Source organism: Carcharhinus amblyrhynchos, chromosome 5 (assembly GCF_965287045.1).
Source record: "Carcharhinus amblyrhynchos chromosome 5, sCarAmb.v2.hapA, whole genome shotgun sequence".
NCBI classification, from domain to species: domain Eukaryota; kingdom Metazoa; phylum Chordata; class Chondrichthyes; order Carcharhiniformes; family Carcharhinidae; genus Carcharhinus; species Carcharhinus amblyrhynchos.
Window position 1 is genome coordinate 95,835,529 of NC_137328.1, and position 24,321 is coordinate 95,859,849.

General features: G+C 41.3%; 1 protein-coding gene across 1 annotated transcript in view; it reads right to left on the reverse strand.

Moving 5' to 3' along the window:
• Window positions 1–347: 347 nt before the first annotated feature.
• mrps27 (mitochondrial ribosomal protein S27) overlaps window positions 348–24,321 on the reverse strand; it is an 81,774-nt gene continuing 57,800 nt past the window's right edge. Inside the window, exons 7-11 of the mRNA XM_080189723.1 lie at window positions 23,188–23,303; window positions 17,094–17,196; window positions 16,822–16,964; window positions 9,212–9,367; window positions 348–663 (exon numbers count right to left, since the gene is read on the reverse strand). Coding sequence (XP_080045849.1) covers window positions 424–663; window positions 9,212–9,367; window positions 16,822–16,964; window positions 17,094–17,196; window positions 23,188–23,303 — 758 coding nt within the window. The 3' untranslated portion in view covers window positions 348–423. The remainder of the gene's footprint in view (window positions 664–9,211; window positions 9,368–16,821; window positions 16,965–17,093; window positions 17,197–23,187; window positions 23,304–24,321) is intronic.

Genomic DNA, 24,321 nt, shown 5'->3' on the forward strand with positions numbered 1-24,321 from the left:
GGTCTAGCCGAACTTCATAAAATACCTTGGAGTTTCTAACCACTATGAAGTTTGTATTCGCCACGTGGCTGTAGGGTTGTTTCTGACTGTTTTGGAAAATATTTATCCTCTTTAACATTACAGCTAATCAAAGGGTTTTCTGCAAATCACTGCCTTTTTATTTTTCAGTTCATATATGTTAGTTTATGTTTTAAAGTGAGATTAAAGTGTTATATCCAGATGTTTCAAATTGAATTTGCTTGTGGAAAATGCATATTTCAGCTTTGCAAATATCAAGCAGCAAGACTCAACAAATTATTTCAATTGCTTTATAATGTTAGATAAAGAATGAAAAAATACTCATGGGCTGCAACTCATAGTACAATTTAATCAGCTCAGCAGGTCAACATGGTCATTTCTACAAAAGATGGAGTATAATTAGGATTAAGATGTGGCTTTTGCTGCTTGTCTGGCTTCTCTCTCTTGGCGAGCCTTCTCTCTCAACTCCTTCTCTCTCTGAATCAGGGCACTTCGCTCTTCTTCCCACTTTTCCAACCTCTTCTCGTAATTAAGGATCTCGCCAGCTTCAGCCGATGGGAGATTCTCCTTGACAAGCTTATCTGTCAGAGTCATTAGACTTTCCGTTTCAATCTTTCCAAGAGACTCCAGCTCTGTGTAAAGTTTCTATTGAAGGAACCAAAGATATATGTTACTACCTGTATATTATATCTAGAAAGGAGTTTCCATTTCTGTACAATGAGGTGCACAGAAACATCATTAGGAACCGACAAGCGTAAGGAAATTTGTGAATGCTATGAGCCAAGCAATTTGTTCTTGGCATCAGCACCAATCTTTCTTTCTCCTGATCCCTGACAAATTAATCAAAGCAATATTACTGAACTAAACAGAACAGTTTGTCTGCAAGAGTAAGATAAACAGGAGCATTCATTTCAAAGGAAGTAACTATGCTATTAATAAAACCAAAAATGCAGAGATCATTCAGGACCGATGAAGAGAAAAGACAGGTTACATTGTTCTGGACATTCATTTGTCACCAGAACTAAAGACTGACGGATAAAGACAATTTTAGCAAGAGTAGAAACGTGAAGAGACAAAGATGGGAATGGGAGTCAGAGAAAACTATTATATGTATCAATCAAAGAGAGAATGTGGGTGTTAAAACTGTTAATGGAAAGGCATGCGTGATCCTGAGCTTTACAAATGGAAGCAGAAAGGACAAAAGCAAGGAAGTTATGGTGCACCTTCACAAAGCATTTGTTCAGCTTCAATTGGGTGCAGGAAAGATTCACGAGAATAGTTACAGGGATTACAGGCTTCAGTTGTGAGGATACATCGATGAAGCTAAAACTGTTCTCTTTAGTACTGAGAAGAGGGGAGTTTTGATGGGGTGCTCAAAATCATGAGGAATCAGGACAGATTAAATAGGGAGAAACTCTTCCCATTGGCAGAAGATTGAGAACCATCTTGCCATTTAAGGTGAGTGGCAAAAGATGCAATAATGACATGAAAAACTTTTTTTATGTAGCAAACGATTAGGATCTGGGATGCACAGTCCAAGGGTGCAGTGAAGTTAGATTCAAGCATGACTTTCAAAAGGGGATTGGATAGTTAACTAAAGCATAATAAAGTCCAGATTTATGGGAAAAAGGAAAGCTGAGTGCCTCTTGCCGAGAGCAGCTCCTTCTAACGTTAGCCATATATGATTTTATTATACATGATACAGAAGATCTTTGGTCTGAAGTGGTATTGGGAAGAATTAAATTAAAACCACTAAGAACAACAAGGAATAAGATCAAACAATGGAAAAGGCAAAAGAATGGGCAAATAGTGGCAATGGAAGAAATACTCCTTGGAATGGCCTTGTAGAGAGTGCCTCTGGATTGGAGATCCTGACCAAAGCTTGTGGAAGTTGCCAAGAACTCACTTCCTCCTGGTCTATTATCATTTTGTGTAATGGTCCTGACTCCCTTGGAACAGGTCTTGTGGCACAGTGGGTTCACCCCTGCCTCTAAGTCAGAGGAAGAGCCAAGAGTTCATTACATGGAAAACAGATTGAGCATCAACCTGAAAATCCTTCCAAACACACACAAATGGCAGGTGCTCAGAGCAGAAGAGATGTTGTGACGGAAAGAACATTGGAGCCTAGATTCTACCATCACCATCTATGGCTTCAGGCTACAACATGCATGTAAAATTGCATGTTGTCACAGCAAATTGGATTACCTGAATGAACAGAAGTGGTTGAAGAAATTTGGTTTGTTCTCACTAGAGCAACAGAGGTTGAAGGGCGACCTGATAGAAGCCTACAAGATTATGAAAGGTATGGACAGAGTTGATAGTCAGAAGCTTTTTCCCAGGGTGGAAGAGTCAATTACTAGGAGGCACAGGTTTAAGGTGTGGGGGGCAAGATTTAAAGGAGATGTACGAGGCAGATTTTTTTACAGTGAGTAGTGGGTGCCTGAAACTCATTGCTGGGGGAGGTAGTGGAAGCGGATACTGTAGTGACTTTTGACAAATACATGAACAGGATGGGAACAGAGGGATATGGCTCTTAGAAGGGTAGGCAGTTTCAGTTATGTCAGACAACACGGTTGGTGTAGGGCTTAGAGGACCGAAGGGCCTGTTCCTGTGCTGTAATTTTCTTTTGCTCTTAGAGAGAGAGAGAGAAAGCGTGGGATCGTGAGAAAGAGAGAGAGAGAGAGAGAGACAAGAAAGCATGTGAACCAGAAAAAGAGAAAGAGATTGCCAGATTAAACCAGAAAGGGACAGCAGAAAAAAACAGACACACATACAGAAGAATATAAAGCAAACAACAGGTCATCAGCTCAACTGGTCCATGCCAGTGTTTATACTTAACGAGTCTCCTCCCACTCCTGTGCAGGAAACCGAACAAAAAGACGCATAGATTGGAACAAGAGCATGGAAAATGGAATTCATTCTGGCAAGGAGTAAAGTTATTAACTTTCGTAAGAAAAATTTTAACAAATCCTTTTTTTGAAAAGAGACTGGGAAATGTTTATATTGACAGGGATTGGGTGTTCTATATGAAGCAATTGGTGAGGCCAAACCTGGAGAATGTTAAAAGTTTTTATCTGGTTACGCAAGAAAGGATGTACTTGTGGGAATGTAATGAAAGTTCACTATGCTGCTTCATAGAAAGAGGGGTTTGTTCTATGCGGAGATACTAAATAGACTCAGTCTATATTCCCTGGAGTTCAGAAGAATAAGAGGTAATGTAATTGAAGCATGGTAAATGCTGAGAAAATCCAGCTGGTTGGGCAATCTAGAACACAGGAATACAGTTTCAGATTAAATTAGGACAGATTAGAAGAAATATCTTCACTCTGAGGATCATGGATTCTTTGGAATCTACTACCCCAGAACCAGTGGATCCCCAGTCATTGAGTATATTTAAGCCAAAGATATGTAGATTTATGGGTACAGTAATGCTTCTATTACATGCTTTTCTGATCAGTATGTAGTCCATCAAGTAAGAAAGCAGTGCTGGACCAAAATCCAGGGAATGAAATTGGGCAAGTGGGGCATGTTTCACTCTGGGAGTATTTAGGAAACAGTAATCATATTATTGGGTTGTGAGTAGTTATGGAAAAAGACATAGAAAAATCAAATGTTATAATACTCCACTAGAGCATCAAGTAGGGCAGCACGGTGGCACAGTCAGTGGTTAGCCCTGCTGCCTCAGTGCCAGGGACCCAGGTTCAATTCAGACCTCAGGTCACAGTCTGTGTGGAGCTTGCTCTTTCTCCCTGTGTCTGCATGGCTATCCTCTGGGTGCTCCTGTTTCCTCCTACAGTCTAAAGGTGTGTGCGGGTTAGGTTGATTGGCCATGCTAAATTGCCCCTTAGTGTCAGAGAGCAGGATAAATGTGTGGTGTTATCGGAATAGGGCCTGGGTGGGATGTGGTCGGTACAGATTTAATGGGCTGAATGGCCTCCTTCAGGACTACTGGGATTCTATGATTCTAGAGGATGGCTAATGAGGGGATAAGGGATCTGGGCTCCATTGGATTGTTATCAGAGACTGGCAGAGTAAAACAGTAAATAAGTAATAGGAGTCCCTCAAAAAGAGGAAATTGCTTGGGGACCAACTCTACACATTTCTGTAAAAGAAAAGGAAGGCCTCCAAAAATAGAGAACAATGATTGATTATCTACGTGCAGATTAAAGAGAAACTGACAAAAGAGGGTCACAATCATAACTGAATTTAAAAAAAGCTTATTTATTAGTGTCACAAGTAGGCTTACATTCACACTGCAATGAAGTTACTTTGAAAATCTCTAGTTGCCACACTCCGGTGCCTGTTCGGGTACACTGAGGAAGAATTTAGCATGGCCAATACACCTAACCAGCATATCTTTGGACTGTGGGAGGAAACCAGGGCACCGTGGGAGAATATGTAAACTCCACACAGACAGTGAACCAACCTGGGAATCGAATGTGGGTCCCTGGCGCTGTGAGGCAGCAGTGCTAACCACTGTGCCGGTGTCTCCCCGAGTGGCAACTGGCAATAATTGTGGCACGGTTGCACAGTGGATAGCACTGCTACCTCAGTGATGGGGACCTGGTTTTGATTCCCAGCTTGGGTCACTGTCCGTGTGGAGTCTGCATGTTCTCAGTGTCTGCATGGGTTTCCTCCCACAGACCGTAAGAGGTGCTAGTTAGGTGCATTGGCCATGCTAAATTCTCCCGAACGGGCACCTGAGTGTGACTCGGGGATTTTCACAATAACTTTATTAGTGTTAAGTAAGGGACTAAACTGAATATAACAAATAGAGGGAGGAGTGGAAAAGGGAAATAAGAGAAGCAAATAGAGAATATGAGAATAAGTTTGTAGGTAATATAAAAGGGAACTCAAAATTATTTTCCATACATTTTCTAAAAGGATAGTCAAAGGAATGCAGGGGCTGATTCAGATCTTCTAGTATGGAGGAAAGGACTAATTGGCGACATTGTCCTGTCTCCAGTAGTGTAAAGGATGCTGACAATGTTACAATAAAGAGAGTGGAGAAATTGGACAAGTTGAAATTGGATAAAATGCAAGCATTTTAAGAGATTGCTTGCACTCAAGATAGTAAAGTCACTTGGTCTGGATGGAATGCACACAAGGTTGCTGAGGGAAGTGAGGGGTGCAAATTGCAGATGCTTTGGTCACAATCTTTCAATGCTCTCCTGATATGGAGGTGTTGCCAGAGAATGGGAGGGTTGTAAATGTTATGCTCCTGTTTAAAAAGAGGTAAGGAGACCTGGTAACTATCGGTCATGATGTGGAGATGCTGGCATTGCACTGGGGTAAGCACATTAAGAAGTCTCTCAACACCAGGTTAAAGTCCAACAGGTTTAATTGTAGCAAACGCCAATAGTAGCAAAGTATTGGTCAGTCAATGGAGAATCGGCCCATCATGTCTGCACCAGCTCTCTAGACGAGCATTATTGTTCAGTGCTATCCTCCTGCCTTTTCCGCATAATCCTGCATGTTGTTTCTATTCAAATAATCTTAACATCTTCTTGAATATCTCGGTTGAACCTGCCTCCACCACACTTCCAGGCAGTGCATTCCAGATCCCAACAAGATGCTAGGTGAAGAAGATTTTCCTCACATCTCATTTATATCTTTTGCAAATCAATTTAATTCTGTGCCCTCTTGTTCATGACCCTTTTTACAAGTGGGAACCGTTTCTCCCCCATCTACTGTCTAAAACCACCCCCCCTCATGATTTTCAACACCTCTCTTATCAGATCTCCTTTTAACAACATCTTCTCCAAGGAGACCAGTCTCAACTTCTCCAATCATTCTTCATAATAGTAGTTTCTCGTCCCTGGAACCATTCTTGTAAACCTTTGCTGAACTCTTTCCAATGCATATGGCACCCAGAACTGTACATAATATTTCAGTGTCTTGTACAATTTCAGCATAACCTCCTTGCTCTTGTACTTGATCCCCCTGTTAATAAAGCCCAGGGTTTTTATGATTTATTAACTGCTCTCTTCATCTGGCCTGCCACTTTTAAGGATTTAAACAGGTATAAGCCCAGATCCTCCTGCTCCTGCATACTCTTTTTGAGTTGTACCCCTTTATATTTTGTCTCTCCATGCTCTTTTTTAACCAAAGTGAATCACCCCACACTTCTCTGTATTGAACTTTACCTACCACCTACCTGCCCACTCCACCAACCTATGTCCTTTTTGAAGTTGTACACTGTCCTCCTCACAGTTTACAATTGTTCCAAGGTTTGTGTCATCAACGTTTAGAGACAATAATCCAGGATAAAATTAAGTTGCATATTTAAAAATATGGGTGAATAACTGAAAGTCAGCATGGATTTGTTGAAGGGAGACCATCTTTAACTAACCTAATTAAGTTTATCGATGAAGTTACAGAGCAAATTAATGCAAATAATGCAATTAGTGTCGGTATTTAGACTTTCAAAAGGCACTTGATGAAATGTCAGTAAAGTTAATGCCCATACAATTAAAGGGGCACTAACTGCGTGGATACAAGTCAGCAAAGAGGCACAAGGCAGAAAGTAGTGGTGAAGAGTTATTTTTTTTATTCATTCAAGAGATGCTGGCATCAGTGGCCAGGCCAGCATTTATTACCCATCCCTAGTTGCTTCTGGGAAGGTGGTGAACTGCCTTCCTGAACCACTGCAGTTCTTGCAGTGTAGGTATACCCACAGTGCTGTTAGGGAGAGAGTTCCAGGATTTTCATCCAGTAGTAGTGAAGGAGTGGTGATACATTTCCAAGACAGGATGATGTGTGGGTTGGAGGGCAACTTTGTGTTGGTGCTATCCCCACTGGTCATGGGTTTGGAAGGTGCTGCCTAAGGAGCCTTGGTGAGTTCCTACCGTGATAGATGCTCCTGCACCTCAGTGGTACATGGATGTTTGTGGAAGGGGTAGCAATCAAGTGGACTGCTTTGTCCTGGATGGTGTCAAATGTCTTGAGTGTTGTTGGAGCTGCACTCATCCAGGCAAATAGAGAGTCTTCCATCACACTCCTGGGGGGTGGTGGGGGTTGCCAGAGGATGCGGTCAGGAGGTTAGTTACCTGCCACACAATTCCTCGTTCCTCACCTCTGAGCTGCTCTTGTAATCAACAGTATTTATACGGCTGGTCCACTTCAGTTTCTGCTCGATGGTCACCCTCAGATGTTGATAGTGGGGAACTCATGCAATATAATTCTATGATTCTTACCAGCAGGATTCTGTGTACTTGCATAAAACTAACACTGCACAGTTAGGATTTGCTCTGCACTCAACCAGGGCACTAATTAAAAAAACAAAATAAAATCCCCAGAGATTCCCACACTTAACACCCACTTTCCCTCTGCACAAGCTGTATCTGGTTTGTATAAACTGCCTCGCCCTCCCACTGAATGAGACTGCATTACTCACTTTGGTCACTGTTATGATCACACTTTTGAAATCTTCATATTCCTTAAAACTTAACAGTGGGTCTGACCAAGAGTAATACACTCAGCTAATCGCAACTGAAAAATGTTAAGCGGGTTCTTTATGAGATAATCAATTATTTTCCTGAGTTTTTCACTAACGTTTGCAGCGATGAAACACAAACATCCAACGGTACTCTCTTGTGGCGCATTAGCTCACACCTACTCTTTAGCAAACAGAGGAAAATATTGTCCCTAGCGTTTAGTGGCAGCTCGGGTATTAACTTAAGTTGGAGGTTTCACATCACTCCACAAGGAGTTCATCAGTTTCAACAGGCAGAAAGATTAAGCACTTTTTGTGTCTTAATTTTTAAATATTCTCTCACAACAAACTAAAGCACTTGGTAACATAGCATTGGCTCATCTTTTAATCAAAAAATAGTCTGAAGCAACACTGCTCTGATCAGGAAATTATCTTTTCCTCCAATTTAATAACATTAGTATCCTTTATAAAGCAATCATCAAGTACCTAGCCTTTGATTTAAATTCAAAGACAAAGTAAGATCCCAAGGCCTTGATTTGTTTACCTTAGATTGTGGCAGTTACAAGAAAACAAACAAAATACATGTTCCAACGGTATACAGCATCATAAAGCGGCACTTATTCCCCTTATATACTTGCAGCAAATAAAGTAATGAGCCGTCTTTATGAAAATAATTGAATTTCACTTCATGCAATTATGAATATTAAAAATAAAGTAAATTGCTAAACTATCACATTCAACAGGCTCAAATGTAGGTAGGCCTGAGCAATGACAAAACATTAAATACAACCTTCTTTTTAGATTGAGTACAAACCAAGTGATTGGTCAAATACATTTCTCTGAAATATAGTATATGCTTTATACCTTCTCGTTCATACACAGCTTGTGATAAAATAATGTTACAAAATTAATGTATTGTTCCTTTTATTGACTAAATCCCATTTTTCAGTCACTAGGATGTGATTATATCTTGTTTTGCAATCGAGTGTCAACAAAACAGCAAATTAATAATTCACCACAGGGTACCTTGGTGCACTAGTCTGGTCACTTAGAAGTAGCTCAATGCTGCACAACATATAGGCCTTTAAGAAGAGTTGTCATTGTTGATAACACAATTACGATTGACCCCAAAAAAGTCTGTAATGACATGTGGCAGATCCCTGCAGAACAAAAATGCAAGGCCTTGGATCTTACTTTGCCTCTCAACATACTATTTCCCATTTAAATCAAAGGCTAGGTACTTAATGATTTCTTTGTAAAGAATCCTAATGTTACTAATTGGAGGAAAAAATAATTTCCTGATCAGAACAGTGTCGCTCCAGACTATTTTGATTAAAAGATGAGCCAATGGTATGTTACCAAGTGCTTTAGTTTGTTATGAGAGAATATTTAAAAGTTAAGCATTTGTGCACAAAAAAACCTGAGGAAAACAGCCTTCAAAGTCAGAAACACATTTTACACCAGCAGATATTCAGGATATTGGCAGTGTCATTTAAAAAAAAAATCACATTAGACATAAAACTACATTTTCTTTAGTTGTTACTGCATAAAGGCCTATCTATGAAGGCTTGACTTGAGGTTCGTAAACAAAGTTATACATTAGGGATACTGGAAAGGAGTATTTAGTGTAACAGTGATTTCTGGCTCTCCTGGGACAGTTTCCCATTGTCATCTTGTACAAATGTCTCCTGGGTGGGGAATGATTAGGAATTCACGTATGCAAGATGGAAAGGACATTGCTATTTTTTTCAAAACTACCTTAAATTTGTTCAAGTAGTCCGCAAGCTTTGATTTTTCATTATCATCATCGTCATCGAATGCAGAATCTTGTTTTGTTTCCTGTGATTCATCTGTCAGCATGGATTCACTGGACTCAGATGCTGCTCTCTCCAATATGGTTGCCATGGCATCCACCTGTAGAAAATGAGCAAAAATCTCCAGTGACTTCACCAGCTAATAAATCAGCATTCACAGTTGGTGTTTTGGTGACTATGCTCCAATGCCTTGATTTACTACGACTCCTCAGTTGACTAAGACACCTAGACCTCTTTCAACTTCGCCTGTAAAAATATTTGTGAAATATATTTTTCTTTCCAGATGCGACATTTATCATTTATCTGCCCCAAATTTCATCTGTCAGGATTCTGCACACTTTGATATCTTGTCCAACTCATTTCTGATCCAAAACAGTAAATGCTGGAAAATCTCAGCAGTCTGACAGCATCTGTGGAGAGAGAACAGAAGTCTGATGAAGGATCATCTAGACTCAAAATATTGACTCTATTCTGTCTCCACAGCTGCTGAGATTTTCCAGCATTTTCGGTTTTTGTTTGAGATTCCAGCATCTGCAGTGTTTTGCTTTTATCATTTGTCCTCCTAGTTTAGTATCATTTGTAATTTGATTTCTTATTCACTTAAATTTGAAACAGCTGTCCTCTCAATATTGAAGTTTAGAAACAGAGCAGAAGGAGACCATTTGATCCTTCATGTTGATTCAGCCCAATTCCAATTTCTAGCTCATAGTCTGTTGCCTTTTAGGTTACCGCTGTCCCAATACATATCAAATATTTTTTTTAAAAGTCATCAAGCAATGAGTCATAGACCTCCACCATTCTCTGGGTGAAAAGCTTCTCAACAACCTCCCTACCCTTTCAACCACTAACTTTGTATCTATGCCCCTGTTTATTGACCGTACTACTAATGGAAATTGGTCCTTCCAATCGCTCTATCTGGGTCCCTCATTTTTTTTACATTGCAAATAAATCTCCCTTAGTTTCCTCACTTCCCAAAAAAAAAGCAGTCTATCCAAAACAAAAACAAGAAAATGTTGGAAACTCTCAGCAGCTCTGGTCATACCTGTGGAGTGACCAGGCACAGGTAGCCAATGGGCTGCATTTTACATGTCTATGTCTTGCATGTTTTCAGCAGGGGGTTGTAAAATGGAACAGCTGCCAACTCGCCACACCCAAGCTCACCTCAAAAATATAGGTGGGGGTGAGGGGAGGTACTCAAATCAGCAGTCCACAGTTAATGACAATGATTTTGGTTGTCATTCATGTCTTTTTTAAGTCATACACTGAACTGGAAAACATGTGGAAGGTATCTGTACATGTAGATTCAGAGAACAATTACAGCACAATACTCCATTCTTCCCATCTTGACTATTCCAGCTCTCCAAGTGCAATTCACCTAGTGCCACTCCCTTGCTGCCCCTGCCATGTTTCTGCAAATCTTTTTGTCAGATATTTATCCTCGGCACAGTAGCACAATGGTTAGCACTGCCGCTTCACAGCTCCAGCCACCTGGGTTCAATTCCCGGCTCGGGTCACTGTCTGTGTGGAGTTTGCACATTCTCCTCGTGTCTGCACAGGTTTTCTCCGAATGTTCCGGTTTCCTCCCACAGTCCAAAGATGTGTGGGTTAGGTTGATTGGCCATGATAAAATTGCCCTTAATGTCCTGAGATGCATAGGTTAGAGGGATTAGTGGGTAAATGTGTAGGGATATGGGGGTAGAGCCTGGGTGGGATTGTGGTCGGTGCAGACTCGATGGGCCAAATGGCTTCTTTCTGTACTGTAGGGTTTCTATGATTCAATTCCCCTTTGAAAGCCATGATGAAATGTGTCTCTGCCACATTCTCAGGCTGTACATTCCTGTTCCTAACCATTTGCCATGCAATTGTTTTTCTCCTGTGACCTTGCTTCTTTGTCAATTGCTTTGACTCAATGCTCTCTAGTTCAATTCAATTTCACTTTATTGTCTGTATGGAAATTTGTTTGGGTACATTGCTCATTCATATAAAAATTACATACAAAATGAGTAATAACAATAAAAAACATAAATATTCTCCATCCTTCTGCCAGCAGAAAAAGTCTCTCCCTATCTCCTCTGTCCAGAGCCCTCATCATTTTGAACCCCTTTGCAACTTGTTTGCCTTCTTAACTACTTGTTGAACCTGCCTGTTAGCTTTTTTGTGGCTCATGCAACAGAACACCTATAAGTCTCTCTGCATTTCACTCACCTGCAGTCTCCCTCCATTTAGATAAATCTGCCTTTTGATTCCTCCTATCAAAGTGCATTGAGTCATAGAGGTTTACAGCATGGAAACAGATCCTTCGGCCCAACTTGTCCATGCCACCCTTTGTTTTTAAAACCCCTAATTTAGTCCCAATTGCCTGCATTTGACCCATATCCCTCAATACCCATTGTACCCATGTAACTATCTAAATGCTTTTCAAAAGACAAATTTGTGCCCACCTCAACTACTACTTCTGGCAGCTTGTTCCAGACAATCCAACCACTGTGTGAAAAAATTGCCCCTGGACACTTTTGCATCTCTTCCCTCTCACCGTAAACCTATGCCCTCTAGGTTTAGACTCCCCTACCTTTGAGGGAAGAAAAATGACTATGTAGCTGATCTTATTATTTTATAGACCATTATTTTAGAGATCACCCCTCAGCCTCCTATGCTCCAGAGAAAAAAGTCCCAGTCTATCCAGCCTCTCATAACTCAATCCATCAAGTCCTGTTAGCATCCTAGTGAACCTTTTCTGCACTCTTTCTAGTTTAATAATATTCTTTCTATAATAGGGTGACCAGAATTGCACACAGTATTCCAAGTGTGGCCTTACCAATGTCTTGTACAACTTCAACAAGATATTCCAACTCCTGTATCCAATGCTCTGACCGATGAAATCAAGCGTGCCGAATGCCTTCTTCACCATACTGTCCACTTGTGACTCCACTTTCAAGGAGCTATGAACGTGTACCCCTAGATCTTTGTTTTGTAACTCTCCCCAACACCCTACCATTTACAATCTACCAAAATGCATCACCTGCAGTCATCAGGCTCATTTGTCTCAAATTAAACTCCATCTGCCTTTTGTCAGCCCACTGGTCCAATTGATCAAACATGACCTCACACCTTTCTACATTAAACTCCAACTGTCAGGTTTCCCCCCAGTTACCCAGTAATTTTTATGTGAACGAGCAATGTACCCAAACAAATTTCCATATGGACAATAAAGTGAAATTGAATTGAACTAGAGAGCACTGAGTCAATAAATAGATAATAGATAGAGATATATCTATGTATCTATATCCCATCGCAGAATCAGAATATCCTCATCACATATCCTTCCACCTACAGTGGTATAATCAGTGGACTAGTAATTCAGAGACCCAATGTAATGCAGATGGTGAAGTTTGAATTTAATAAAAATCTGGAATGAAAAATATCTAATATTGTAAAAACTTATCTGGTTTACTAATGGAAATCCACCAGCCTCACCTGGTCTGGCCTACATGTAACTTCTAAATGCCTCGTCAAGGGCAATTAAGAATGGGCAATAAATGCTAGCCCAGTCAGCGATGCCCACATCCCATGAAAGCATTTTAAAAAAACTATCATTTTCAGTTTAAGTGGTGAAAGGACTCTTAATTTGCTCTTTGACATTATTCCCTGCAAGATATGAGTGGTACTACTGAATGATCTATTCAGCTATCTGCAGCTTTACATGATAGGAAATAAATATCTGTAGACACTTCCAAATGTGCTTTATAGGAGACAGAGTAACACAGGGAAAGTACAAAGGGATATAAAGTAAAAAAAAACTCCATTTCAAAATGGGGTGATAGTAGATAAAACAAGAGGACATTTTGTTGGCCCATTATCAAACTGGGAAGCAATGTTTGGCAGGCACTCAGTGAGTTCACAAGCGTGCCTTGCCAGTGCCAATCAAGAATGATAAGGGTTCCTCTTCAATAAGAGGCGACAGGCTACACTGTACAACAAAAATGTCATGGTGACATTTTTTTCTATCTACTAAGCACTATGTTCTCTACAACTAATCTGGCTAAACTTCTTTCCAAGATATGGTGGCAGGGGTGGTGGGGGGCTGTTTAAATGAATAGCTTTTTTACCCACCTCCCTTAAAAGCTCAAATCATTTCTAAAAAAGGAATAATTTCAAGCTTTGAGTTAGCTTGCCACAGGGTCATGAATTAAGATCTCTAAGTTGAACCTTACGAAGCCAAGATGCTTGAAGTGCTTTAACTTCTGCAGTACCACAAACAGTTTCTCTGGAGATTTATAAGAACCATCCATTTGTAAGATCCATCAGCACCTTCTTTTGTTACAAAGGGATATGGTAATATAATATTTAATTTCCACCTCAGTTGGCAAGATTTTGAGGTGAATAGCAAAGGAACGGCACTCACTGTTTGCCTCAAAGATAGCTGTTCACAATGATCTAGTGATCAGTGTGGCATGGTGACCAGTATGGCCTGGTTTCCTTTTTCCCAATATCAGTTTAAATTTGGTGTCAAGGGGATCTCTTGGCAACTGCATGATGCCAACAAACAGATAAACAGCCAATCACATTGAAGTATTTATACACAGCAAGCAGAAAGGGTGAAGTGGTTAGCATTGCTGCCTCATGGTGCCAAGGACCCAGGTTCGATTCCCAGCTTGGGTCACTATCTGAGTAGAGTTTGCACATTCTCCCCTGCGTGGGTTTCCTCCAGTGCTCCAGTTTTTTTCCCATAGTCTGAAAATGTGCAGGTTAGGAACATCGGTCATGTTAAATTCTCCCTCAGCATACCCGAACAGATGCCGGAGTGTGGGGCTAGGGGATTTTCACAGTAACTTCATTGCAGTGTGAATGTAGGCCTACTTGTGACTAAGAAATTAACTTAAACTTTAAACTTTCATTTAAGTTAAAAACAATTAGATACCCTTCATTTAATTTAAATTTTCAGACCTTAGAATTAATGTTAATGCTTGAAATTAGATAGAAGCCAAAATATCAATATAAACAGAAAATTAAAAGAAAATGCAGAATTTAAAAAAAAATCATAATGCAGAAATTTGAAGTGAAAATATAAACTTAGCTTTTCTAGGTCAGTGAAAGTGTTTAGCAATAATCACTAAATTAGTGCTGGTGAATTTGGTGAGAGTGGGAATTTGGTGTAGACGAGGTTGGGGGAGGTTCTGTTTCTGCCTCCATAAGGTATGGTGGACTGTGTAAGCTTAAGGCTTTGAGTATTTTAAAATATAGTCCAGTTTTTTTAGTGTTTGGTGTAAGTTTTGTAGGAAAAAAAACAAACTTAATAATAACCTAAAAAGCACATATAAACACTCTAGACTAGGTTGAAGTACATCAGATCACATTTCTGGACTGCAGTACGTTGGGGGGGGTGTTTGAAGACAGCAAGACTGTCCTGAGAAAATGCAGCTGCAACTCTCCAAGTCACAGGCTTACAACTATATCAGATTTACAACTGTTGCTGAGTTAAAATTGTTGAGGTAGAGAGATTCTTTCCACTTCGAAAGGAAAACAGAACTAGAGGGCACAGCCTCAAAATAAGGGGGGACAGTTTAGAACAGAGTTGAAGAGGAACTTCTTCAATCAAAGGGTAATGAATTTCTGGAATTCTCAGCCCATTGAAGAGGTGGAGGCTACCTTGTTGAATATATTTAAGTCACAGGTAGATTTCTGATAGACAAGGGAATTAAGGGTTATGGGGAGAAAGCGGGAAAGTGGAACTGATCCACTTCACTTAAGACCATGATCTTATTGAATGGCGGTGCAGGCTCAAAAGGCTAGATGGCCTACTCCTGCTCCTATTTCTTATGTTCTTATGTTCTAAAATCCTGCAACTCCCTTCTGAACAGCACTGTGGGTGTACTTACACCACGTGGACTGGAGAGGTTCAGAAAGGTGAGTGATCATCACCTTCTCAAAGGCAATTGGTGCTGGCCTAGACAGGAATACCCTCATCTCATGAATGAATTTTTAAAAAAAAACCTGAAATTCCAGTTATATCTCATTCAACAAGACTTTTTCAAGGGTTTTCACAGTCAACCTAACAGCATTACATTTCCTATTGATTGCTGTTGGGGGTGGGGAGTGGTCTGCAGGGATGACCCAACAGTGTGAGAACAGACTCATTTCTTCCTTCTGGGAATGAGTGCATATTTGGACTCCAGCTTTGCTGTCATTGCCACCACAAAAAGCAGGCCATTTGCTACAATACTAAAAATGATACTGTTGGAGCACACTGGCCCCAGCACTTGTAAACAAATAGTAAAAACGTTTTTAGTTAATGTTGACTTATCACTTGTTCAGTGAGTCATTTGATAAATCAAGCATGTAGTCCTCCAGTAGTTAAATCTTTGGAGCACTGCTTCGTATTGCTGTAAATAGCAACACAGTGAACACTTCTCTGAACACGTTTATGCATCTGAGGATGTTTTTTCCCTCAGGATGTTAACAGTGACGGACAGTTGCTGGCAATTAAATTAGATGGTCAATTGCCAGCATCATGTGGGCTACTGCTCAGCAATTACCCTCAGGCATAATGACATTTTTGTAGTGCAGACGTGCTGTCCAGGAGGGGGAAATTCTATCCTTTTGCTGAAAAATGTGTTTCCTTGTCAAAACGGTTTTTAAAAAATGTTCATTTCATTCACTGAGTTGCAGTTTGTAGAAGCTGCACGAATTAAAAACCATTAAAGGCCTCTCAAATACATGGTTCAGAAATTACGTGGTTCCCGATTCGGGGACAGAGTCCCTAAAATGATTGCAGTGACTGCTGCCGGCCAAATCACTGCACAGAAGCAGGGCAATCCCGGTCAGCATGAGGTCTGGCCATTCCCACCACTTATGGAGAACGTGTATGTTTAATTCCTTCAAAGCCTTCCCTAGCTGAAGAAGGAAAATGGTTCTGTGTGAATGAAAATATTTGAAATTCAATTGACATTTTAATGCCCAACTCAGGACAGGCCATAAATCAATGGTTACTGAAAAAGAAACTTCATTATGTGCCGCATTCTTCTATTTGTACAAGTGGTTCAGCTCCAAGAGCTGACTTAAAGCTTTTAAAAGGGAAACCACACCAGAGTACAAATATTCATGTTTCACCTTTCAACTAGATGTCTTGGCGTTCTGAACAGAGCCAATTACATCATTTTCTTTTCTAGTATTGCGCTGTCTCAAAGCATCAGGGACCAGTCAGACGCAAGTTCCATTCCCCACTCCAAGGATCCACTTAATGGAAAATGAAAAGGGCCAAACTTTCACAATCCATTCTCCCATTAAGGCCAATTGTGATGGATGCAGGATGCACAGTACATCCAAAGCCCAACAACCAGAGTGAATGTTCATACAAACTAGTACCCCCGACAGCATCATAAGAGCTCAAATGAAAAAGAAACACAATGGCTAAAATATTACCGTCTCGCCCACCCCAGAATCGGGGCGGGCATGGCTTGCAGAACACCATTCTCTGTTGGCCTCGGGTGGAATCTTAAGAGCCAGGGGTGGGCAAGACGGTATAATTCCAGCAAATGTATTTTACTGTTTTCTTACCGCTTCCTTACAAAGCTTTTTTCCATTTGTAGATTCCACCGTGTTCTCCATCACACTTAGAGCTCGACTCAAGTATCCTGGGGTCCAGATCAGGGGCATTTTGGTGTAAACAGCACGGATCCCCTTAGCCAGTTCAACTTTTCCTGGGAAAGATTATCCATATTTTCAGAAAATTAAAGCTTACATCGAATCAAAAGTAACCCAAGTATATAACACTGTGAAATGATTGTGTAAGATGGCACATTAGACACAAGAAGCTGCAGGAAACGTACCAAGAAATGCAAGTCCCAGAAGCTGGGAGCTAAAGCCAATTGTATTGTTCTGCTTTAGTCCGACCAAGAGTAAAGCTGCACCCAGATTCCGTTCATCTTCCAACTGAAAAACAACAGGGTGCACAGAAAATCTTTACATTTGAGCTGGACAATTTACACCAACCGAACAGACGAAGTGTCACAGGTCAGCACTAACCAAGATTTAAAAATAATTCAGATTTCAATTTTGAGATTTCCTTTTTCTTCCAGCACCCTGAATTTCTGCTCATTAAAAAGATGGTCCTCATAAGATGAGGTTCGCCATGAACCGAAAGCTGCGCCCTTACATTTGCTAGAAGTGGAATACCTGGCTATGGAACTACTCAATTGTAAATGGATTGAAATTTTGAGGGGCATTCTGTTCATTCTTTCAAGGGATATGGGTGTTGTCGGCCAAGCCAGCATTGATTGTCCATCCCTAATTCCTCTTGAGAAGGCGGTGGGGACTGCCTTCTTGAACCACTGAAGTCCTATCTGGTGCAGTACAAAGGGTCATCTGGACTCGATGTCAGCTCCTTTCTCTCCTCACAGATGATACCAGACCTGCTCAGATTTTTCAGCACTTCTTCTTTTGCTGGTACACCCACAGTGCTATTAGGAAGAAATTTCCAGGATTTTGACCCAGTGACAGAGAAATAACAGCAATATATTTCCAAGTGTGGATGTGTGGTTTGGAGGGGAACTTGCAGGTGATGGTGTTCCCATGCATATGCTGCTCTTAAACTTGGTGGCAATTGCCAGTTTGGGAGGTGCTGTCAAAGGAGTCTTGGTGAGTTGCTGCAGCTCACCTTTTAGATGGTATTACTGCTGCTAGTGTGCATCAGTGATGGAGGGGATGAATATTGCAAAGCTGGTGGAAGGGTGCTAATCAGGTGGGCTGCTTTGCCCTGGATGGTGCTCAACCTCTTGAGTGTTTTTGGAACTGTACTCATCCAGCCAAGTGGATAGTATTCCATCACACTCCTGACGTGTGCTTTGTAGATGGTGGAGAGTTACTTATTGCTGCATTCTGAACTTCTGACCTGCTCTTGTAGTAACAGTATTTATATCATTGACTGGACACTGAACTAGAGCAATGGTAACTCTCAAGGTATTGGTCGTGGAGGATTTAGCAATGGTAATGTCATTGAGTGTCAATGGGAAATGATTAGATTCTCTCTCGTTAGAGACTTTCACTGCCGAACACCCGTGTAATTATGTGTTACTTGTCACTTGTAAGCCTGAGCTTGAACGTTGTCTAGAACTTGCTACTTAAGGTCATGGACTGTTTCAGTATCTGAGAAGTCACAAATGGCACAGAACATTGCTCAATCATCAGAGAACATCCCTATATCTGACGGAGGGAAGGTCCTTGATGAAGTAGCTGAAGATTGGACAGAGGACACTACCCAGAGGATTACGTGTGGCAATATCCTGGGACTGAAATGATTGACCTCCAGCAAGCACAAGCATCTTTCTTTGTGCTTAGTACGACTCCAAAGTAGACAGTTTAGCCTCTGATTCCAGTTCCCTCCAGTTTTGCAAGTGTGCCACATTTGGGCCAAATGCAAAGGGCACTCTCACCTCTCCCCTTGAGTTCAGGTCTTTTGACAACGTCTGAACCAAAGCTGTAATGAGGTCAAAAGCTGAGTGGCCCTGACGGGTCCACAGCGAGTGTCAGTGAGCAGGTTATTGCTTTGTAACTGGTGCTTGGTAGCACTGTCAACAACACCTTTCATCCCTTTGCTCATAATCAAGAGTACAACAACTACAATCTTTGGTTATGATTGCAACCAGTGCACAGTTTTCCCCAATACTTATTGACTGCACTTCTGCCAGGTCTGCTGATCTGAAATAAAAACAGAAAATGCTGGAAATGCTCACTAGGTTTTTCAGCAACTTTTCAATATTCATCCTTACCACCACTAATACACAGTGGCAATAATATGTACCATTTGCAAATACACTGCAGCAACTCATCGAGGATCCTTCAACAGTGCCTCCCAACCTCATGACCTCCACCACCTGGATGTTCAAGGGCAGCCTGTGCATGGGAGTACCATCGCCCACAAGCTCTGTCTAAACCACACACCATCCTGACTTTTGAATTATTCCACCATTCCTTCACTGTCATCGGGTCAAAACCCTGGCATTCACTCCCTAACACCATTGTAGGTGTACCTACACCACTTGGACTGCAGTGGCGGAGAGAGAAACTGAGCCAGCATTTCAGGTCTGTGACCTTTCATCAGGACAGATGTTGCCTGACCTGAGCGTTCTCAACGTTTTCTATTTTTCTTCAAGGCTGCCTTAATGTTGATGAATTCTGAGATTTTATTTTGAAAAGTTTTGTACTAATGACGGTGACATACAGCGCGACTGACACTGACCCTTCTATTCTGTAAACCCCAATTTTGTAAACCAGCTTTTTACATGGTACTTTGTCGAATGCTTTTTTAAAATCCACATAGACAATAGTGATCACATTCCCTTCTTCAAACGTCTGTCAATTCATCAAAACTGCAACTGTGCTGTGGATATTTATGGAACAGGCTTGTGCAGATGCTGTAAATTACTTTTTCGTGTTCTGCAAAACAATTTCTAATTGGAATCGGCCTTTTTAAAATTTAAGTTTATGAAAGCTAATTTTGGAATAGTTCATTTCAGTGGCAAGCCTCAGTCTGATTTGTAGCGTCTGTCCTCATTTTTTTTATAGTGCTATGTGGTAGGCCTGTGATCAACTGTTGGCTGTGCCATAAACAAAGTGGTTTATTCATCATGGAGCTTGCTGTGGTACAGTTAGATCAATGCCCTAATGTGGAATAACAAGCCATTCCAGGGATATCTGGACCTTTGACAGATCTGTGATCCTGGACAGAATGTGATTTCAAATGTCAGCACGTGACAATAGCAAGCTCTCGGTCAAATAGCTTGTCTTTACGTTAAAAAATATCCCAGATAATTCACAGCAATCATGATTTTCAGGGACCCTCCTTTGTAAGGCCTATGCCACGTGAGGTGGCTAGTAGAAACTTTGAAGTCACTTCCCATGAAGTGGGGAGGAGAGAAGGGATGACATAGTGGTAATGTCACTGGACCAGTATTCCAGAGGCCCAGGCTAATGCTTCTGGGGACACGGGTTCAAATCCCACAACAGCTTGTGAAATTTAAATTCAATTACTAAGTTTGGAATTAAAAGCTTGTGAACATAAAATCATTGCTGATAGTCATAAAAAACACATCTGGTTCACTAATCCACTTTAAGGAAGGCATACAAGGTTGTGGACCAAGTGCTGGGAAATGGGATTAAAATAGTTGGGTGGCTTTTTTGACTGATGCAGACATGATGAGCCGAAGGGGCCGTTTCTGTACGGGTACACCTCTATGACTCTGACAGTTATAGTCCTTTTGGAGACAAAGTTCTGTCTTCACATTCAGGATATCTTCCATTGCGTTGTGTGGCATTTTTCTTTGGTGATCACTAGCTAATTAGTCTGACTATCCACTTAAGAAATTCTGTGTCACTAATCAAGGGTTCAGTGGGTCCTTGCATGGCTGATGGGCTTGATCCACATTTGTCCACACAGAGTTTGAATGTCAGATTTGGTTGCAATGCCTTCCTGCTAACACAGTGGCTGGTACTGCTGTCTCACAACGCCAGAGGCCTGGGTTCAATTCCAGCCTCAGGCCATTGTCTGTGTGGGGTTTGCACTTTCTCTCCGTGTCTGCATGGATTTCCTCCGGGTGCTGCAGTTTCCTTCCACACTCCAAAGATGTGCGGGTTAGGTGGATTGGCATGCTAAATTTCCCCTGGTGTTAGGGGTATCAGTACAGCAAATAAGTGGGATTACAGGGATATGGCCTGGGTGGGATTGTGGTTAGTACAGACTCAATGGGCTGAATGGCCTCCTTCTGTACTGTAGGGATTCTATAACATCTTGGCCTGCACAACACCGCAGTCAAGTCTGGCACATGCTGGAAGAGCAGCATTTTTTCTTCCAGGTGGGCATGAACAACCTAACTTCAGCACACAGAACAGAACTAAGACAATGCAAGGAGCTGTAATTCTACACTCCAGTTGGAGCACTGCTTCACACTGATTCCTCAGCACTGCTGTGCACAGCAAAAAGTCTGGCATGGTACATTCAGTCTATGAGTTGGACCTGCGTGAATGCAGCTTGACTAAGACATTCTTAAGTTTAGATACCAGGTACACATATTTTCTAATTAAAAGCTTGGGTGCAGAAACAAACAGTTGTAAGGCTTGAATATTAAAACATTATACAAAAGATAACAGCTTTGTTCCTGAGAAATACTTTTAAGGCAGCCTGATAGATTACAACAGTAGTGTTGTGGAATCCTGAGTCGAAGACACAAGTTCACAGTTTGTTTCCTAATGTGGCTTGTATAACTGGGGGTTGGGGGTGTGGGGGGCAGGGTGGTGGAAGAATCATCTGCTGGACAGCAGGGTTTCAAACAATGAAAAATTAACAAACAGAAGTTTTCTTTAAATCTTCCGTGGTTTTCATTGGATTTTCTCATATATACAAGGCCATACAATGATGAATTATTAATCTGATTTACTTTATGCCACAGGACCATTTGGTTACTTGGTCTATACATCTTAATCAGCTTTGATTTTGATAGACATTAAAGCCTGTCATTAATCTTGCCTGATGTAGAGATGCTGGCGTTGGACTAAGATAAACACAATAAGAAGTCTCAACACCAGGTTTCAGTCCAACCAGTTTATTTGTGGGATTACTATCAAATAAACTGGTTGGACTTAAACCTGGTATTGTGAGACTTCTTACTGTATTAGACTTGCCTCACAGAACAACTTAAAAAAAAAAGTGTAGACTCAAAAATTGTAATTTTTAACTCCAGTATGAGTTCTAAAATATAATCCAGTTAAATTCTCTGTTGATAATGTATTTTACATTTCCACTATCAATATGATATTATAATTGATTCACATAAGCAAAAGGCAGTGTCAAAACACCATCACATATTTGAGAGTTTTGATGGCCTTCAGATGTTAGAAAATCGACAGGATTAATCTGCATATACACAAGAGTGGGGGAAAAAAAAGTGCAATCATGATTTTGTGAGAATTAAAAGAATTTCGTTTCTGATTGCGGTTCCTGATAATTGCTTTCACAGTATGACAGCTCATGGAGCGATCCTCCTATTAATTTTTTGACGATTGCTGTAGTATCCAAGCACCATAAATGTAAAAATTAGAGCCAATAAGTAGGCTTGTTATCTATCTTTATATGAGTGCATCATGCAAAACACCTAGAAAATTGATAATGTTAACCATCAAGGCTGCAGTCACTTTAGACTTGGTCAATCAACCATTTATCATTTAACGCATGTTTAAAACTATGCAGCTATTAGTAACAATCAGAATGTGTAGCTGCAGGGGTTCGATATGTATGTGAAGGTCATCTATGCAATAATTGCTAAGATTGCAGTTTCCATTTATAGAAACAATTCTATATTCATCCTTGCATACATTGGGACTATTACAAGTTATGCTTTCAATGCATCGGGGTCAGCAAGCAATTACACTGTAGACGGCTTTCTGCAGATTGGAGTTTGGTATAATTGTAGGATTTCTATCACCATTTTCCTTTTTTGTCCTGTAGCCACTGCAACAACCTGCCAGTTGCTTGAACAGAAGAAACAAATAGACAGAAGGTGCAGCACAGAAACAGGCCACTCAGCCCAACCACTCCAGACAAGAATCCTCCCACCCTTCTTCATCAAATCCTAGTGGCATAACCTTCGAATCATTTTTTTCCATCTGCTGATCTAGCTTCCCCTTGAATGCCTCATCTTCCCCTTAAATGCATCAGTGCTGAAGATGCACTGAAGGTTTAATGCTCCTCCGTGTCTGCCAAAATGTGATTAGCTAATGACAGTGCAGACGCATGCAGAATTCAAATTGTCTTTCCACCGAGAAAGAAAATTCCTCACCAACTTGTCACTATAATTTAACTGCCTAATCAGAACTGAATGTGCATTTCATAACAAGGGCACTATTGAGGAAATTGCATGTACTTTTCTTTACCTTCAACTCTGGCTGACTGTGTAGATATTTATGTAGCACATAGAGAGAAAGAAGCTGTGTACATTGCTCGTCAAATGCTTCTTGCAGCATCACTTCGTTGACAACTGCTAGTGCATCTGAAAGGGAAGTAACATTTCATACATCATCCTCATTGCCAATTTAGAAATAAAATATTTTTAATTGAGGCAAAAATCATTTCTCTTAAATTCTACATAAATGTGTTGGGGGTGAATCTCCCCAACCTGCTGCACTGTTTCTGTAGCGCACCAGGCTGGGAGACTCATGCGGAGGTTGTTTCACAGGCTCCCTGCAGGGCACCACAGCCTCTGCGAGTCTCTAGAAGCTGGATTTCCGACACAGTCAACACTGTGCCAGAGAGTGACGCGGAGCTACACAATTTATACAAATCCGCATTTTAATGTATTTTATACATCATTAGCGGACCCAGGACTGAAGCCTCCAGGCCTGTTAGAATCTCCTTCTCTGCCCAACTCCTCAGCTGGGTGTGTTTTACTCCAACAGGGTTTACAATAGCTCCCCACTTGCAGGGAGCAAGCGACCCAACCCCGCTGGAGTGAAGACGGGGCCATTGAGGCCCTCCCCAGGAGGTGTGGGGTAAGTGGGGGTGGGAGGCCTTGGGCAGTGCCTGCTCGGCAGTGCCAGCCTACCCCCATCAAGCATCGTGCAGTGCCAAGGTTGCAGGGACGGGGGTGGCCTTGTTGCTACTGTATACTCAGGCTAAATGACAGAGGGTAGGAGGCCAGCGATCAGGGCTGTGTATTGGGGTGGGGGGCGGGGTCGGTCTGCCGGGCGTAGTGTTGAGGCTGGCCGGACATATTTGGGGATTCAGCGATTGGGCCGGGGGGGGGCTCAAGGTCAGCAATGAGGGGTCATGGGGCTGGCCTGCAGACAGAGGCCACTGCACATGTGCTGATCTCAGAAAGATTGGTGTATGCACAGTGGCTCATTCAGTGTTATTCTGCTGGCCCCTTCAGTAGGAATAGGCCCTGCTCACTGATTTCTCACAAGATTAATGCTAGTGCACTCTGCAGTACACAGTGTGTGAGGGGAGATTCATTTTGAAAATACCACAAAAAAATCAGCACGATTTGCTCCAGTTTTTATGCATGTTTG